This window comes from Zootoca vivipara, chromosome 12 (genome assembly GCF_965207765.1).
Source record: "Zootoca vivipara chromosome 12, rZooViv2.hap1.1, whole genome shotgun sequence".
NCBI classification, from domain to species: Eukaryota; Metazoa; Chordata; class Lepidosauria; order Squamata; family Lacertidae; genus Zootoca; species Zootoca vivipara.
In genome coordinates, this window is record NC_142595.1 from 48,697,339 (window position 1) to 48,716,069 (window position 18,731).

General features: G+C 47.8%; 1 protein-coding gene across 1 annotated transcript in view; it reads right to left on the reverse strand.

Moving 5' to 3' along the window:
- IPO4 (importin 4) overlaps positions 1 to 18,512 on the reverse strand; it is a 44,637-nt gene extending 26,125 nt beyond the window's left edge. The window contains exons 1-13 of the mRNA XM_035134620.3: positions 18,149 to 18,512; positions 14,857 to 14,943; positions 14,113 to 14,192; positions 13,937 to 13,978; positions 11,223 to 11,352; positions 9,801 to 9,980; positions 8,117 to 8,182; positions 6,484 to 6,585; positions 6,276 to 6,359; positions 4,008 to 4,169; positions 2,713 to 2,766; positions 1,646 to 1,755; positions 358 to 466 (exon numbers count right to left, since the gene is read on the reverse strand). Of these exons, the coding sequence (XP_034990511.2) occupies positions 358 to 466; positions 1,646 to 1,755; positions 2,713 to 2,766; positions 4,008 to 4,169; positions 6,276 to 6,359; positions 6,484 to 6,585; positions 8,117 to 8,182; positions 9,801 to 9,980; positions 11,223 to 11,352; positions 13,937 to 13,978; positions 14,113 to 14,192; positions 14,857 to 14,943; positions 18,149 to 18,217 (1,275 nt within the window). The 5' untranslated portion in view covers positions 18,218 to 18,512. The remainder of the gene's footprint in view (positions 1 to 357; positions 467 to 1,645; positions 1,756 to 2,712; positions 2,767 to 4,007; positions 4,170 to 6,275; positions 6,360 to 6,483; positions 6,586 to 8,116; positions 8,183 to 9,800; positions 9,981 to 11,222; positions 11,353 to 13,936; positions 13,979 to 14,112; positions 14,193 to 14,856; positions 14,944 to 18,148) is intronic.
- Between the last annotated feature and the right edge of the window lie 219 nt (positions 18,513 to 18,731).

The following is an 18,731-nucleotide window of genomic DNA, read 5'->3' on the forward strand; positions in this document are numbered from 1 at the left end:
TGGGCTCCTGCCCAGTGGGACCAGCGGGATGGAAAGCAGGGAGACCGCCAATGGCAGGCAGAGGCGGGGCAAGAGCTGTTGACGGGCACAGCCAGAGCCAATGACAGGTGGAGTCAACACCTGTCCTTTTGGCACATCTTCCCCTCTGCCGAGTTGCGAAAGTGCCACGGGGTGACTAAGGGGGAAGGAGCAGACAGGGTCTGCCCACCAGCCCACTTGCCAGGACGGTTGGAAGTAAGAAGGCAGGCAGGTGGGGGCCTGGCCAATGGCCAAGCGAGACTGGAGGGGCCGTGCCCTGCTTGCCCTGAGCTCCTCCGCTCCCGGCCCTGATCGCAGTGATCCCCTAACCTGGCTCACCTGCAGGTTCTCAGAGAACTGGCCCAGGGCAAAAAGAGCCGCGTTACGCACCACTTGGCTCTCGTCCGATAGCGCCCGGCACACCACTTGCAGCATGGGCTGGAGGTGCCTGCAAGGGGACGGTTAGTTCAAGGTCAGTATTGGTTTGCTCAAGTGTCAGCTGAGATCTGCCTTGAGGCTCAAACACACACAGAGAGAGAGGGAGGGAGGGAGGGAGATGGGAGATCTGTGGCAGTCCAGATTCAGACAAAGCAGCATTAGCACAGAGAAGGCTATCTGCATTTCAGAGGAAGAGTGGGAGCAAGCTTAAATCCCTTTTATATATAATTTCTATTTAATTTTCTTGTTTACAATATAGAATACTCATTTGAACATTCGTAAAATATCAATGACTTCCCTTCCCTTCTTCTCTTTCCATGGTTCATTTTGCATATCATAAATCTCTGCATATTTTACAAAAACTATACTATTGCATCCATCAAAACTTATTTACACTGTTGAATTTATCTTAACGCTGCCAACATTTTACAGCTGTACAGTTATTTCCCATATATTCAAGAAACGGTTTCCAATCTTCTCTAATGACGTATGTTCTTGTTCTCTTATTCTCTACGTTAAGTCTGCAAAGCTGCGCATATTCTGTCAACTTAAGTTGCCATTCCTCTTTGGTTGGGACCTCGCTCGTTTTCCATTTTGGGGATAACGAAACACAGGCCGCAGTGGTGGCATACATAAACAACCTTTTTCTGACACCTGGGAATTTCGTCTGAATTCTCCCCAACGAAAAGGAATCTGTGTTTCTCTTTTCAGAAAAGTACTTTTAAACATTTTTTTCAATTCATTATGGATTATTTCCCAATACTCTTTTACCCTTTTACAAGTCCACCACATGTGAAATCCCCACCATCCATGATTCCCCCCTCCCTCAAAGAATCCTGGGAACTGTAGTTTGTTAAGGGTGGCAGTGAGTTCCACAGTCTAACCATGCACTGTGTAAAGGAGTGCTTTCTTTTACGTATCTGTCCTGATAGGCCCCCAACATTCAGTTTCATTTGGGGGCCCAGCATGTTACGAGAGAAGGAGAAAAACTTCCCTCCTTTTCCACACTCTCTCTGTACGCCACGTGTAATTTTCTCAGATTTCTCTATCCCGACTCCTTTAACTTGCCTTTTCTCTAAACCGAAAAGCCCGGGAGGTGAACCCCAACAGTTGAAAGAGAACAGCAAAACACACTGCAAGAAACCAGTGGCGAGACACCCCCCAAAAAATGTCACCCCGCGGTACGTACTTGTGTCGGATGTGATCGCCGCAGCCTTCGGCCAGGACCGCCAAGCACATCAGGCCAGCTTTGCGGTGGTAAGGGTTCGTGCTCAGAAGCGCCGGCTCCATCAGAGGCGTCTGGGGAGGAGGAAGGTGTAAGTTTTTTAAAACCGCCTGAAATTCTGCCCTTTTTATTTCCAATTGCCCCTCCCCCCTCTCTATTATTAGCAAAAACATACATAACAAACAGAAAAAGCATACATAAAAGAAAAGATATCTAGATCTTGATATAGATCTTGACTTATGTATAATGAAATTAAGAAATCTAACATTTATATACTAATGTACCGTAGTTATACAATGCAATATCTAAGAAAAGAAGAAAAAAACAAAAGAAAAAAAAATGACTAAGTCAAAATAACAGCTTGGACAATATAAATACCTACTTAAAAGGTAAAGGGACCCCTGACCATTAGGTCCAGTCGTGACCGACTCTGGGGTTGCGGCGCTCATCTCGTGTTATTGGCCCAGGGAGCCGGCGTACAGCTTCCGGGTCATGTGGGCAGCATGACAAAGCCGCTTCTGACGAACCAGAGCAGGACACGGAAACGCCGTTTACCTTCCCACTGTAGCAGTACCTATTTATCTACTTGCATTTTTTGATGTGCTTTCGAACTGCTAGGTTGGCAGGAGCTGGGACCGAGCAAGGGGAGCTCACCCCGTCGCGGGGATTTGAACCGCCGACCTTCTGATCGGCAAGCCCTAGGCTCTGTGGTGTAGACCACAGCGCCACCTGCATCCCTTAAGTAATACTTAATACAGTTCAAACCAATGTTAGTGTTTTTTATACATTATAACTTTCGTTTTGGGTTGAATTCTTTTTCAATTTATTGTGTTGTTGACTTCCTTCTACCTCATTACGGTTTCAGTTCGAGTACTCCTATTTTTTTACCCTGTATTTGATTAATGGTATCCTCATCTTGGAATGAAGAGAAAGTATTTTACCATCTGCGAAATTATTCAAAACACAGCCAAGTCTTGTTGTTGGAACCTTGTTTTTACAGTTCCACTCTTAACGTTGCCACGAACACTCACCAGCTGGGGGAAGAGCTTCTCCGGGGGGAGGTGCAATGCCAGCATGTCCACCACCTGTTTTGAGGAGAGACAGGGAGGCACATGAGCAGAGGGGGGTGCTGGGAGAGAAATGAAGGCAAGGGGTCTCTCCTGAGAGGGCAAGGCAGGACCAGCCTCAGGAGGGAGAAGCCCGAGGCATGCTGGGAGGAGGAGGAGGAGGAAAGAAGTGGCACTGAGCCAGAGCGAGCCCTGGGAATTCTGGGATTGAATGTGGAAGAGGCATGCCGCCCACTGAAGGGAGAAGCCTGAGGCATGCTGGGACTTGGTCCGAAACCAAGAGGCACGTTCCTTGTCAAAGAATAATCTGGCAGCAAATCGCATCGCCAAAGTTGGAGTTTGTTAGTACAGCAGTTCCTTGGTTCTGGAACGGCTTAGTTGTCGAACAAATCGGCTCCTGAATGCCGCAAACCCAGAAGTGAGTGTTCCGGTTTGCGAACGTTTTTCGGAAGCCGAACATCCGACGCGGGTTCTGCTTGAGCGCAGGAAGCTCCTGCAGTCAATCGGAAGCCGCGCCTTGGTTTTCGAACGGTTCCGGGACTAATCGAACGGACTCCCGGAACGGATTAAGTTTGAGAACCAAGGTACCAGTGTACGAACACAAATCTTCGCAGACTTGGCTGAGCGTAAGGCCTAATGGGCACAGCAGCACATCCCCAGGAGGGATGGCCTCATGAATCCATTGCCAAGATGGAAAATCCCCGCCTCGCCACAGCCGTCTTAAGTGCCCTCCTCTCCGGTGCTTTCCCCAAGCAATCTGAGACTATGGCCTGCCACTGCCCTGCCCATTTCAGCTCTCTTCTGGTTCTGGAAGACCATCGGGGAAGGGAGCTTGCTGCAGCAGGAGGCCCATGGCTCTCCGCCAGCCTGTTCCATCTCTGCCTCTTGGCCTCCCTTCCTCTCCTGCTTCAGCTTCTCGATTCTGGACTTCTCTCTGCCACAGACTCTTCCAGCTCACTAAGCCCTGTCGCCTCTTCGGTTTCCAACACCTCCTCTTCCCAGTCTGCTCCCTCTTCTCCCTGTGGCCACGTCTGGTCGTCCCACCACCACTCCCCGGGCTCTGCGCCTTCTTCCCTTGGGGGTTCCCCAGCTGGTGACCCCCCCATCCTTCTGCGTCCAACCAGGACACCTCAGCGGCAAAACAAGGCCAAACAGGGGGCCTGAGAGAGAAAGGGAGGGATTATGCTCGGGGGGGGGGGCAAGCGAGGCCAGGGTCGTGCTGGGACCGAACAAGCTGTGTGGCATCACCCACAGAGGACCTGGGCTGCAAAGTGCTTGGGAGTCTGGACTTCGGCCCTGTCCTCGATGTCCTCCTCCGTCTGCTCGTCCTCCGCGTCCATCTGGCCCGGTGGCGGCTCCGCGCTCATGATGGGGAAGAGGGCGTTCAGGATGGGAGAGAGGAGCTTGTGCTTCAGGATAGCCTGGGCAGAGAGCAGGAAGGAGGGTTTTGACAGCCCTTCCGGACTGTCCAGGGAGCCCTAGCTGCCACCCCAACAGAAGGTTTGCCGACAGAGCATTGCCCACACTCCTTCAAGACACAGCGAGCACAGACAGCGCTGCCCCACAATGCTCTGCGGCACCTCATTTGCATGCGGCACCTCTTCCCTGCCGCCCCTCGACGGAGGCAGCTCCGCCGCCACCGCCTCGCTTCAGCCACCGCTGCCAGGAAAGGAGCGAAGCGGGCGAGGCAGAAGCGCAGGCGGCTCTGTGTGCCTCCTTGATGCGCCCCCTGCTGGGCGGGCGCCCTGGCACACTGCACCCAGCAGCCCAATGGGAAGGACGGCCCTGCTTCCGGAGGAGGCACAGGTGGGGAAGCAAACATGGCCCGCCAGCCCATTCCCCCAAAACAGGGCCGGATTTTGGTTTGATGAGGCCCTAAGCTCCTGACGGTAACGGGGCCCTTCATATGTTCAGCTATCCTTTGTCAGCAACAAATTGTCCCTGATTTGTATGTTGAATATATGCTATATCTGGTAATTTACGGACCTAATATGTATGGGTCATTTGCCCATGTTGCCACGCAACCAGTCCATGCAGAATGTAGGCACCCTATATATAGAAAGGAACAAACCAGGGATATTTTAGGGAGCAGGCTAGCAGGCAGGGCCCATGACTAACATCATAGGAGCCTACACAACACAAAACACTGTTGCTGTATGTGGGTTTTGTTTTATTTGTTTTTTAACTTATATTTTGGAAATGTACATCCACATTTTTACATCCGCCTTTAAATGTTTGGGGGGGGGGGGCCAAGAGAGTGAGGCCCGGCCTAAGCTATAGCTTGTTTAGCTTATGCGTAAATCCGGCACTGCCCCCAAATAACGCCCAGCGGCCCCACATATGACATCGTATGACAGGCATCCCCAAACTTCGGCCTCCAGATGTTTTGGCCTACAACTCCCATGATCCCTAGCTAAGAGGACCAGTGGTCGGGGATGATGGGAATTGTAGTCCAAAACATCTGGAAGGCCGAAGTTTGGGGATGCCTGTCGTATGGGATGCCGGAAGGTGGGGCAGAAACAGAAACATGGCTAGGCTTGCTGCTCATGCAGAAAACAGAATTTAGCTCCCCACACTTCAGCCAGTAAGTGGGGAATTTGACCCTGCTTGGCTTCTGTGTGAGAGAGGGGTCTCACATAGCCAACCCTGCCGGAAGCAGAGTGGATAAAAATCAATGATTTTTTTTAAAAAAAATTATTTTAAAAAAATCAGATTTAAAAAATTTAACTCGGATTTTTAAAATAAAATGCTTTGGGAGGAAAGATCTTTCTGGAGATAGTTTTCTATTTAAGTTAGATTATAGTCCAAAGGCTATTCATCAAGAAATAAGGAATTGTTTAAGTTTTTGTTTGTGCTAAAAGTCTAAGGTGTTGTTGTTTTTATAAAAAATTATTTAACCACATCAGTTAACCAACATGGATCCATGTGCTATAATGTTACTGCTTTAATTAAACAAATTGTTTAAACTGTTATTAAGGAAATGGTGATTTTTCTCTTTCCATTAAAGTACAGCAGAAAAGTTCTACAAATATAAACTGTTTACCTATTAAACCTCACAATAATTTCACAATTATCGGTCTGTGTATTTCTAATAGACTAACCAAATCAGTAATTTTTGATGTAATTGTAAAAACTGCTCTGAAAACTTATTATTCCACAAATGAAACCTTCACCTGGTTGTAAATATTAAGATGATAGCAGCAAGAATGAGTCTTCCTGTAAAAATAATGATGATTTAAAAATCAAGTCTTACTGACAAGTGATTTAAATCGTGATTTAAACTGATTTGATTTAAATCAAACCCGCCCTGTCCGGAAGCAGGCCTGAGCCCATGCACCAGCTGTGGGAGGGACCACCCTCCTGCCAATCGCCCAGTATCGCCATGACACCAGGGGATTGACAGGGTGCCAGTCCCGCCCACTGCGGGGTCAGGGCGCAGGCAAAGATCTGCTGGAAAAGTTCCCCTGTACGGGTGGGGAAGGGGAGCAGGCAACCCAGGAAGAGTTGCCTCGCTCTCTCGCTCTCACCTTGCCCTTGAGTTTGATGAGGAAGCTGATGCAAGACAAAGCCTTCACCCGGAGGTTGTCGCCCAGCGACTGGTTGGAGGCCACCTGGGAGCGAGGAAAGAGATTTTGGTCCATGTTCCGAAGCTCAGTACCGGCTCCAACCTGAAGGGGGAGCCTGCAGAGCGCAGGGGAGGAAGGGGAGCCGGAACAGGAGCATCTGCCCACTGACCTCCAGGCAGAAGCCAACGACCGCCGAGAGATGCTGCACGACGATGGACACTTCGGTCTCCATGAGCTCGTCGAAAACCTCCATCACTTCGCCAGCGTGGGTCTAAAAAGGGCGGGGAGTGGGGGGAAACAAAGAAATGAGAGAGCTGTCGCATGCCAAATGGACACACGGAGCATAGCTGCCAAGTCTCCCGTATTCCCCAGGAAACCCCCATTTTTCCAGCTGTTCCCAGCTGGAAAAACGGTTTTTTTTGTTTCCCCCCGGGTTTACTTACCGCCCGGGGGAGGCTCCTTCTGCGCATGTCTGGAGTCTCTGGACATGCACAGAAGCGATTTCTGGCGCGATGGCCATTTTGGAACTGGGCAGAGCAGCATCGAAAGTTGCTTCTGAGCATGCTCAGTTCCAAAATGGCGGCAGCGCTACTTCCGGTCTGCCGATCCCTTATTTTTCCGGCAGTAACTTGGCAGGTATGACACGGAGGCCTCAAGGCCTGACACCTCGTTGTTCCAAAATGGATTGCACTTTATGGCTGCTACCTGAGGATGAAGGGCTGGTAAGAAACAAGCAAGCAAGCAATCTTGGTACCCAGGTCATATGTACGTGATGGGCTCAGCTGCCTTACGCAGGATCAGACCCCTGGGTTCAGGTAGAATCACAGAGGAAGAGGAAGAGGAAGAGGAAGAGGAAGAGGAAGAAGAAGAAGAAGAAGAAGAAGAAGAAGAAGAAGAAGAAGAAGAAGAAGAAGAAGAAGAAGAAGAAATTATTTATACCCCGCCCACCCTACTCTGGGCTGCTCCCAACAGAGTATTGAAAACACAATAAAACAGGGATGTCCAGCTCCCAAGAGTCTGTGATCTACTCACAGTAGAAAAAAACTGGCGGTGATCTACCCATTGTCATTGGAGGATGGACCAGAGTTGTTGAGCTTTTTTTTAAGGAAGCCAAAGTTGTTGAGTTTTTAATGTTTGATGTTTTATCGTGTTTTTATTATTCTGTTGGGAGCCGCTGAGAATGGCTGGGGAAACCCAGACAGATGGGCAGATGGGCAGGGTATTATTATTATTACTAGTCTCATTCAGCCCGTTAAGAAAACGGGCGCTAGAGGTGCGACGGGGCCGCGGCCTTCCCTTCCTTTCTGCGCTCGGCCGCGGGGCGCGCCGGGAACGCAATTAAACAAAATCGCTCTCCCGTCGTGTCCCGCGGCCGAGCGCAGAGAGGGAGGGAAGGCCGCGGCCCTGCCGCTCCTCCCACGGGCCAGGTACGGTTGTCAGGGGGAGGAGGAGGCGGACCAAGATGGCGGCATTGGGGTCCGGGGCCGCGGCCCCGGAGCCCAATGCCGCCATCTTGGTCCGCCACCGCCACCGGGAAACAGGAGGCAGAGGGTTGAGGGGGGGGAGAGAGAGCGCGTGTGTACGTCCCGCCTCTTCGTCCAGTCCGTGTCCGTGGGGCACATGCGCATTAGCGCGGACACAGGGACACAGGGACTGGACGCAGAGACACAGGGACTTTATTATATAGGATTGTTATTGTTATTATTATTCATCTCTGAAACACAGAGTAGCAAAGTGCATCTCTCTCTCTCTCTCTCTCTCTCTCTCACACACACACACACACACACACACACAGCACCCACCTCATTAACAGAGATCAGTTCCCGGATGGCTGCAATCACCTTGGGCATCATGGAAGACATCAGATTCTGAGAGGGGAAGGAAGAGCAGGAGACAATTAAGAAACAAAATGGTGAACCCTCGTACACTGCAAAATTGCTAAAGAAATAGCAGCAGACCTAATGATACATTGACAATCAATATTGGTCATAATACAGTGGTCCCTCGACTTACAAATCACTCGACATCCGTAGGTTTCGACTTACAAACGGGACAAATGGCCGCACACTTATGAATTTTTCTACATCCGAAAGGAAACTGTTGGCGGCTTTAAATGCGGTTTTTTCGACTTATGAATTTTTACATGCGGTTTTTTCAACTTACGAATTTTTCAGATTCCCCCCCCCATGGGAAGCCGCGTTTCAACTTCCGAACTTTTCGACCTACGAATGTGCATTCAGAACGGATTAAGTTCGTAAGTCGAGGGACCACTGTATAGACATGGAAGCATGGGGACGATTGTGGAATATGGATATAAAATTTACAGCATGTTATGGTCTAAGAGAAAATTATATGAAAATGATATATCAATGGTATCTAACACCGAGTAAATTAGCAAAAATGTATATATCCAAATCAAATAAGGGTTGGAAATGTAAAGAGAAAGAAGGTTCTTTTTATCATATGTGGCAGTCTTGTAGTAAGGTTAAAGCTTACTGGGAAATGACATATAATGTATAATATAAAGGATGTTTAAAATAACATTTGTGGAAAACCCCCAGAAGCTTTTCTTTTGGGAATTATAGGGACAGAGCTACCTAAATTGTATAGAAATTTATTTATGTATGCTGTACTACAGCGAAAGAAGCAGAAGTCCCAGCAAAGGAAGAACGGATACAAAAACTTGTGGAATATGCAGAAATGGTGAAACTTACCGAAAGAATAAGAAATCAAGAAAACAAACTTTTTATAAAAGAATGGAAATGGTTTATTGAATATTTACAGATAAACTGCAAAAGATAAGAACATCGGCGGCATTATTGTAATAACCTGCAGTTTGATAAGAGTATATATTTAAAGTAGATGAATAAATGAGCAAATTAAGTTAATTTGTATAGGCAGAAGATATTAAACATAAATTTAAGGATGTTATTACAGAAAAAGAAGGATGTTTATTACAGAAAAATTTCAGGAACAGACTGTAAAGAGAAGTTGCTGAATTGGAACTCATTACCAAGCTTAAAACCACCTTGGAGCCACCTGGGATGAATAAAGACATTGGATTCTTATCTCATTATGCATGATCAAGCTTTCTTTAGCGCCTCAGCCCTTGCTTTTTCCCCACAGGACCTATTGCAATCATCAGCAGTCGTTAACAGCCATCTACAGGTTTACCACTCCCATCAGCCCATCACCCATTCCCTCCCACCCTCTGAATATACATAAGGGTTTGGTGGATTCTGTTTCAGTGTATCTGACGAAGTGTGCATGCACACGAAAGCTCATACCAAAATAAAAACTTAGTTGGTTTTTAAGGTGCTACTGAAGGAATTTTTTTATAAATTTAAGGAACCGCAGAAAGAGGGGGAAGGAAGTCAAGCTTTGAAATGTTAAAATGAGTGTAAAATGAGTGAAATCTATAGATCTGAAAAGCATCATTAAAATTTTAAAAAAGAAAGAAAGGAGAAGAAATAGCGACGGACTCACCATCTCGTCGGAGCCCAGCACAGGGACCATGTTGCTGAGGCTTCGCAGGGAGTAGTAAAGGGTGGCTGGCTGGCTGCGCTGGTTGAGTGTCTGGTGAAAGAGGCGCAAGAGTTCCTTGAAGTGCGGAGCGAACACCTCGGGGTCTAGTTCCAGGGCAGAATGCAGAAGCAGCAATCCCACCTGCAGCCACAAAGGGGTACAAAAGTCCTTTTTAGGGCTTATTACTGGATCTACTTGAGTCTCATGTGCCACTGCATCAAATGCGCGGCTCTGTTTTCAGAACCTTGAATTCCCCCCCCCCCCCGCCCAAAAAGTATTTGCTGGCGAATGCAACCGTACCATCGAATCTAATGCACACCTTAATTTTTGCAACATCATTTGGCCCAAAAAAGGTGTGCGTTAGATTCGAGTAAATGAGGTATTATTATTTTAAGGAAATCTGAGAGCTGCTAGGAATGTCTAAATTCTACAGTGGGTTTTTTTCCGCTCAAAGGATACTTGATTCTTATTATTTTTACTAACAGAAGCACTCCACGTAGCTCACAGGAAAAAAGACACATAGAACATTAAATTAAAAAAATTATGAAACAATAAAATATACATTTAATTTTAAATGCCATTTAAAAAAACCCCACTAAATGTGTGCCGATGTTTTCCCCATAGTCTAAACAAATTTCTAGATATCTATCTACATCCACACTCACATACATACATGCAACTTGTTTTTATGTTTGCTTTTATACGTTTTACTAATTAATATTCTATTTTATAAAAAATTATTTTATTTTTATCAAAGGATTTATTTACAACATAAATCCACCAAATAAACGAATCCACCACCATTAGACATAAACATAACATAAAATAAAACAAACAACAAAATAAAAGACTTCCTTTATCCCGTACTTGACCTCCTCGTTTACTTCTTATGAACTGTTTCCTTTATGAGTTGTTATTACGATTTTTTTTCCAAATTATGACGTTAAAAAAACCACAAAGTCTCCTGCAGATGTAAATCGAAACAAGTCCAGGTGTGTATTTTAGGGCACTGTTTTGTAAAGTATTCTTTACTTGTCTAGACCAAGCATCCCCAAACTCGGCCCTCCAGATGTTTTGGGACTACAACTCCCATCATCCCTAGCTAACAGGACCAGTGGTCAGGGATGATGGGAATTGCAGTCCCAAAACATCTGGAGGGCCGAGTTTGGGGGTGCCTGGTCTAGACTGTATTCTGTAAAGCAACTGGAGGCCTCTTGCATTGGAGCAAGGGGTACACAAATTTTGTTAAATAAACTAGCATAAAGCGGTTCGCAGAGCGCAACCTGCCTACAAGCCACAACTGTCTCCGCCAGGTCCAAACCGAAGCTGGGGGACCGAAGCTGAGAGAAGGGCTGCAAGACCCCTTGAACCCCCCACCTGTACCTCGCACTGGATGGGGTCCTGCGAGCGTGCCCCCCGCTGGATGAGCTGGAGCATCTGCGGCCATTTCTCCAGCTTCTCGTTCTTCAGAATGACGGCGGCCAGCTGGGCCAGACTTAGCGAGACCTTATGGCTGGATAAGAAGATATTTGGAGAATTGGGAGGGGGGGAGGAGAAGAGAGGCTGAGAATGTGGCAGCCAGACTGGTGACTGGGAGCGGCCGCCGAGATCATATAACACTGGTCCTGAAAGACCTACATTGGCTCCCAGTACGTTTCCGAGCACAATTCCAAGTGTTGGTGCTGACCTTGAAAGCCCTAAATGGCCCAGTATACCTGAAGGAGTGTCTCCACCCCCACCATCGTTCTGCCCGGACACTGAGGTCCAGCTCCGAGGGCCTTCTGGTGGTTCCCTCACTGCGACAAGTGAGGTTATAGGGAACCAGGCAGAGGGCCTTCTTGGTGGTGGCGCCCGCCCTGTGGAACGCCCTCCCACCAGATGTCAAGGAAATAAACAACTACCTGACTTTTAGAAGAGATCTGAAGGCAGCCCTGTTTAGGGAAGGTTTTAATGCTTGATGTTTTATTGTGTTTTTAATATCCTGTTGGAAGCCGCCCAGAGTGGTTGGGTAGGCCGGCCAGATGGGTGAGTTATAAGTAATAAATTATTATTATTATTATTATTATTATTATTATTATTATTATTATTATCATCATCATCATCATCATCATTATTACTCACCCCCATTGCTGCAGGCCCATTGTAGTCTCTCTACACCAAACCCTTTTCCCCAGGAGACCCAGCACACTGCCTCCAGCATAGGGCAGCAGTGGGTTAACCCACAAGAGCCACCCAGCTGTATTGCACCAGAGAGACATCTAGCCCAGGGGTGGGCAACTCCCAAGATCTACTCACAGACTTAAAAACTGGCAGTGATCTACCCCCTTTTTTGAGGTTCAGGTCAAAGTTGATGAACTTTTTTTAGGAAGGAGGAAGGTCCATTTTGGGTGGGTTCGGGTCAAACGTGTTTTTTCAGGAAAAAGATAAAATGTTGAGCTTTTTTTAGGGGAGCCACATTTGTTCAGCTTGTTTGAGAGGAGCCAATGATCTACTAGTGATCTACCGCAGACATCCAGTGATCTACCGGTAGATCACGATCTACCTGTTGGACATGCCTGATCTAGCCCATGATCCCGCTTCCCACAGTGCCCAACCAGGTGCCCCCCACCCTCGGGCGGGGAACGCCCACAAAGCAGGATGTGAAGGCAACAGACGTTTGTTGCGTGTTTTCGCCAGCTGGTATATACGGAGGTGAACTGCCACTGGACATGGAGGTTCCACTGAACTAAAATGGGCCAAAGCCATCGATAGCCCTCTCCCCTGCACCTCTAACCTCCCAACAAAACCACCCTATTCCCCGCAACCAACTTTGGATATGCTGGGAATAAATGCGACCCGCCAAGGTCTTCTCTCGTGGGCAATGAATCGCAGGTTTTATCACACAAAAATCAATCGGTTGCAGGTGTGGTCCCCTCTCCGCAAAAGATTCCACAATCATCCCTTTGGGCAGGATTGGATAAGCATTTTACTGAACTTCCTGACAGTAAGAGCTGTTCGGCAGTGGAATTTGCTACCAAGGAATGTGGTGGAGTCTCCTTCTTTGGAGGTCTTTAAGCAGAGGCTTGACGGGCATATGTCAAGAATGCTTTGATGGTGTTTCCTGCTTGGCAGGGGGTTGGACTGGATGGCCCTTGTGGTCTCTTCCAACTCTATGATTCTATGATTCTATTCTATGATTCATTCTCAGATGGCACAGCCATGGAGCTACTGGCTTAAGGTCCCCAGCAAACCAGGGCAGGTGGGTGTATCTCACCTCCAAAACCAACCTGGAGAGGTTGTCAAAAACTGTGGTTTCCGCTCGTGGTAGCTTTGGAGGAAACCAAACCACGAGCGGAGGCGGGATTTAACAGGGCGCACTTGCAAGCTCGTGGTCAGCTCCCTGCGGCTTACCACATGCAAGCAAAACACTTTTGTAGGCTGGCCGAAACTTCTCAGAGATACAGAGGAAGCTGCCTTGACCCTGTTAAGCTACGAAGCCATTTAGCCCGGGGTGGTCTACCCCAGGGCTCAGCAAACTTTTTCAGCAGGGGGCCGGTCCACTGTCCCTCAGACCTTGTGGGGGGCCGGACTATATTTTGGAGAGAGAAAATGAACGAATTCCTATGCCCCACAAATTACCTAGAGGTGCATTTTAAATAAAAGGGACACATTCTACTCATGCAAAAACACGCTGATTCCCAGACCCTCCACGGGCCGGATTTAGAAGGCAATTGGTCCAGATCCGGCCCCCCGGGCCTTAGTTTGCCTACCCATGGACTCTAAACCAGGCATCCCCAAACTGCAGCCCTCCAGATGTTTTGGCCTACAATTCCCACGATCCCTAGCTAACAGGACCAGTGGTCGGGGAAGATGGGAATTGTAGTCCAAAACATCTGGAGGGCCGAAGTTTGGGGGCGCCTGCTCTAAACCAATGGGCAGAATCTTCCAAATTTCTTCCCCATCTCACCTGCCCCCAGTCATTTCTTTTTTAAAGGGGGGAAATGGAGGAGATGTCAGGAATGGAACCTGGGACTTCCTGTATCGCCGAGCTATGGCCCCTCTGCCAAGATTCAGCTGACAAACGTGAGCACAAGGCTCTAGTCCACATGAACACTCACTCTGTTTCCTTCTGCAGGGTGGAGAGCACCAGCGTCTTGAGCCTGGAAGAGAGAGGATTTCAGGGTCTGGGTTAAATTTTAGCTTGGGAATGGGAAAGTTGTGAACCAGGAGCCCCCCCCCCCCCGGGGTCTTTCCCTTCCACACTCCCCAGAATGCCTTCCTCCTCCAGACTTACATATCTTGGTCGGCTGCACTGATCTTCCTCCAGTGTTTGGTGAGGCGCCTTCTCACCAACACAGCGGCAAACTGCCGGATCTGGGGGTGGAGGAGACAAGAGGCAAATGTGAGAGGCCGGTGAGGACACAGGAGGCAGGGTGGTGTGGTGTGCAGACTGGCTCGCTTGCGCGAGCTACCCACAAGAGTGTGCTGATCTGGGTCAGCAGAAAGAGCCGAGGGAAAATTTATATACTGTACAAAATCCCATATAAGGGGTTCCATTAAAAAAATAATTTTGGGGTGGTGGTGGTTAGACTGAGTCCAGTCTAAAGGCCACGCATAACAGCTCCGTCTTGCAGGCCCTGCAGAAAGATGTCAAATCGTGCAGGGCACTGATCTCCTGCGGTAGGGCATCCCACCAGAGCTGAAAAGGCCCTGGTCCTGGTTGAGGCCATTCTAACCTCCTTGGGGCTCGGGACTTCCAAAGTGTTGTTATTTATGGAACTTAAGGTCCTCCGTGGGGCATACCAGGAGAGGTGGTCCCGTAGGTACGAGGGCCCTAGGCTAAATGCTGGACTAGATGGGCCATGGGCCTGATCCTGCAGGCTCTTCTTATGTACTTAACCTGTGGCCTTCCAGGTGTTGTTGGACTCCCAGTTCCCATTACCCACAACCAGCATACCCAATGGTTGGAGGTGGGGAGTTTGTGGTCCATGAAGTGAACCCGATTCCCCATCCCTGGCTAAACCCTGCAGGGACTTACCTGCGGATTCTGAGAGCTGGATATCACCTGACAGAGGTGGGACAGTGCCAAAGGATGCTTCAGGGCCTCTTTCAACTGGGCTGTAGCCTGAGGAGGAAGAATCATAGAGTTGGAAGGGATCCCGAGGGTCATCTAGTCCAACCCCCTGCAATGCAGGAATCCTGCCCACCGCCGTCCCTGGGGGACTCGAACCACCAAAGTTCTGGTCAACAGCCAGGTGCTGCACTGATCCACTGTGTCACGACCCAAAGCTTCAGTTCAGTCACTGCAGAGTATAGCCACGCCGTTTCTCTCTTTTCATATATATAATTTTGATTACATTTTCGGTTTTACAATTTAGAATACTCCTTTAAAATATCCATGACTTCCCTTCTTCTCTTTCCATGGTTCATTTTGCATCTCACAAATCTCTGCATATTTTACGTAAACTAAACCATTCAGTATTCCATTATTACATCCATCAAAACTTAATTTACACTGTTGAGTTTATATTAATACTGCCAACATTTTCAGGTTTACACAGTTATTTCCCATATATCCTGTGAACCGCCCTGAGACAGTCAGGTGTGGGGCAGTATATAAATTTAATAAATAAGTAATAATATATTCAATAAACGTTTTCCAATCTTCTCTAAACGTATGTTCTTCTTGTGCCCTTATTCTATATGTTAAGTCCGCAAGCTGCGCATATTCCATCAGCTTTAGTTGCTATTCTTCTTTCGTTGGAACCTCACTTGTTTTCCATTTTGGGGCTAACAAAACATGGGGCGCAATAGTGGCATACATAAATAACCATGCCATGCTATTTCTCATGCAGCATGGGTTTCCGCTATACCCAGAGGGACAGGATGCCCTAATCTTGTCCTAAAACCTATTTTTGCTTTATTTTATTATATATATATAAAATCTGTGATTTGCCAGCTGCTGTGATTTGCCAGCCATTGGCAGCTACTGAGTCCATAGACAAGAAGGGGTTTCAGATCTAGGGGTCCTAAGGTAAGGCTAAGGTAAAGGGTAAAGGGACCCCTGACCATCCGGTCCAGTCGTGTCCGACTCTGGGGTTGCGGCGCTCATCTCGCTCTATAGGCCGAGGGAGCCGGCGTTTGTCCGCAGACAGCTTCCGGGTCATGTGGCCAGCATGACAAAGCCGCTTCTGGCGAACCAGACCAGCGCACGGAAACACCGTTTACCTTCCCGCCGGAGCGGTCCCTATTCATCTACTTGCACTTTGATGTGCTTTCGAACTGCTAGGTGGGCAGGAGCTGGGACTGAGCAACGGGAGCTCACCCCGTTGCAGGGATTCGAACTGCCGACCTTCTGATCAGCAAGCCCTAGACTCTGTGGTTTAACCCACAGCGCCACCTGGGTCCCCAAGGTAAGGCTACCTACCAGCAAAATTACCCCTGCCTATTACACTAACTGACTTGGAGCAGGTGCATTGGGATATCCTGTGAGAGCCAAACCCCCCCCCCCTTCAAAATAACCCCAGTCTCTAACTCAAACTGCCTCTCTCAGAACACATAAACTGGAGGAATTTGAAGGTTGAGAGATCCAGGGCAGATAAAAGAAAATCCTTCTTTGCACAGCGAATAGTTAAACAATGGAACTCCCTCCCACAAGAGGCAGTAATGGCCCCCAACTTGGATGGGTTTAAAAGAGGATGAGGCAAATTCACAGAAAAGGGTTAGTTAGCCACAGTGGTTATGCTCTGCTGCCAGTCAGTCAGCAATACTTCCGAATACCAGTTGCTGGAAACCGCAGGAGAGGAGAGGTCTCTTGCGCTCTAATCCTGCTAGTGGGTTTAAGGCATCCGAGTTGGCCACTTTGAGAACGGGATGCTGGACTAGATGGGCCACTGGCCTGATCCAGTAGACCCATTATTACGCATCCCCCAAATCAGTTCTCTGCATCTTGCTGGACCTCAACGGACAACTCCCAATCCAAAAACTTGCCCTCCCCTATTTATTAGTATTTACCCCCATTCCTATCCTGCCTAATTTATTTATTATTATTATTATTATTATTATTATTATTATTATTATTATGTTTATATACCGCCCTATACCCAAAGGTCTCAGGGCAGTTCACATAATAATAATGATTGTGTTTAGTTGTTTAGTCTTGTCCGACTCTTCGTGACCCCATGGACCAGAGCACGCCAGGCACTCCTGTCTTCCACTGCCTCCCTGTTTGGTCAAACTCATGTTCGTAGCTTCGAGAACACTGTCCAACCATCTCGTCCTCTGTCGTCCCCTTCTCCTAGTGCCCTCAATCTTTCCCAACATCAGGGTCTTTTCCAGGGAGTCTTCTCTTCTCATGAGGTGACTAAAGTATTGGAGCCTCAGCTTCAGGATCTGTCCTTCCAGTAAGCACTCAGGGCTGATTTCCTTCAGAATGGATAGGTTTGATCTTCATGGGACTCTCAAGAGTCTCCTCTCATGGATAGGTTTGATCCATGGGACTCTCAAGAGTCTCCTCCAGCACCATAATTCAAAAGCATCAATTCTTCGGCGATCAGCCTTCTTTATGGTCCAATAATAATAATAATAATAATAATAATAATAATAATATATTTATTATTTATACCCCGCCGATCTGCCTGGGTTTCCCCAGCCACTCTGGGTGGCATCCAACAAAAGAGTAAAAATACATTAAAACATCAGTCATTAAAAACTTCCCTAAACAGGGAAGATCACAACATAATCAGAATAAAAACAACAAACCAATAACACTCCCCATCCCACCCCAGAAAAGAGCCACATTTTAAAAGGGTCTAATTTATGCCCACCTGGTCTGCTAAGCAGCTTACAAGCGCAAATACCAGTTGCACAAACATACAAACCCCCGTAATCAAAGCATGGGAATTAAAATCCCATTAGAGATTGCCTAGCAGCGCCCACTATCTGTGCTTTCCAGAAACATCTGAAAACATTTATTTTATTTTATTTTATTTTTGCCTGGACGAGATTTTCCAGCCGAGTGAGTTGGCCACTGCCTTGAGGGTTCATTTCGCAATAGCTCTTAAAATGACACCTCCGGGTCTTTCGTGTGCTATTTCTAAGGCTATTATTTTGGTGGTACCTTGAGAGAGAGAGAGATGCAAATAAGAACAGGCGATTCATAAGTTACACTAGAATAACACTTTTTCTTTTCTTTTCTTTTTTAAGACTTGGGTTCTTCCGAGCCCTAACCACTAACATGCCCACCTCGATTTCACATATCCTACTTCCACCGAAATGCCTGGATGCTGTTTCAAACCCAGCCCACCCCACACTTTTCTGCCCCGCTCTACCTGTTGGATGACGGCATTGTCAGGCTGCAGTAAATCTGACAGTATCTTCTCCAGCTCCTCGGTTGCCATTGTGCTGGGAGGCGAAGGATACGTATAGAGAGAGAGATATACACACGAGGGAGGGGGAAATTAAAAAAAAAGTTGCAGGGGGGAAAAGGAGCCCCACTTAAAAGTGGGGCAGGGAAGGGAGACCCCTGGACTGTTAGGGGAGGGGAAGCCCCACTAAGGATGGACAGACTGCAGCAGGAGGAGAAATCCGGCCCACCCACCCCTCAAAAAGAGAGAGAAATGGGTGGGGGGGGAGAAGGCTCAGCCCCACAGGCGAAGCCCAAGAAGCTGTTGGTTAAAAGAACTCCCAGCACATGTGGAGCAGACAAGACGGCCGCTTCCGGGGGACAGAGGGGCTCTGCCACGTGTGCTTCCTGCGCCTCGGGCACCCTCTGCTGCCTTGGGAGGACCCTCTGCCCTGAATGTGGATGGGTTTTGGTTTTTTAAAATATACGCTCGTTGTTTTAATTTAAACTATTTCTGTTTATAGGTTGTTGTTTTTTTAAAATGCTTTTACTTTTTATAATAATTTTTG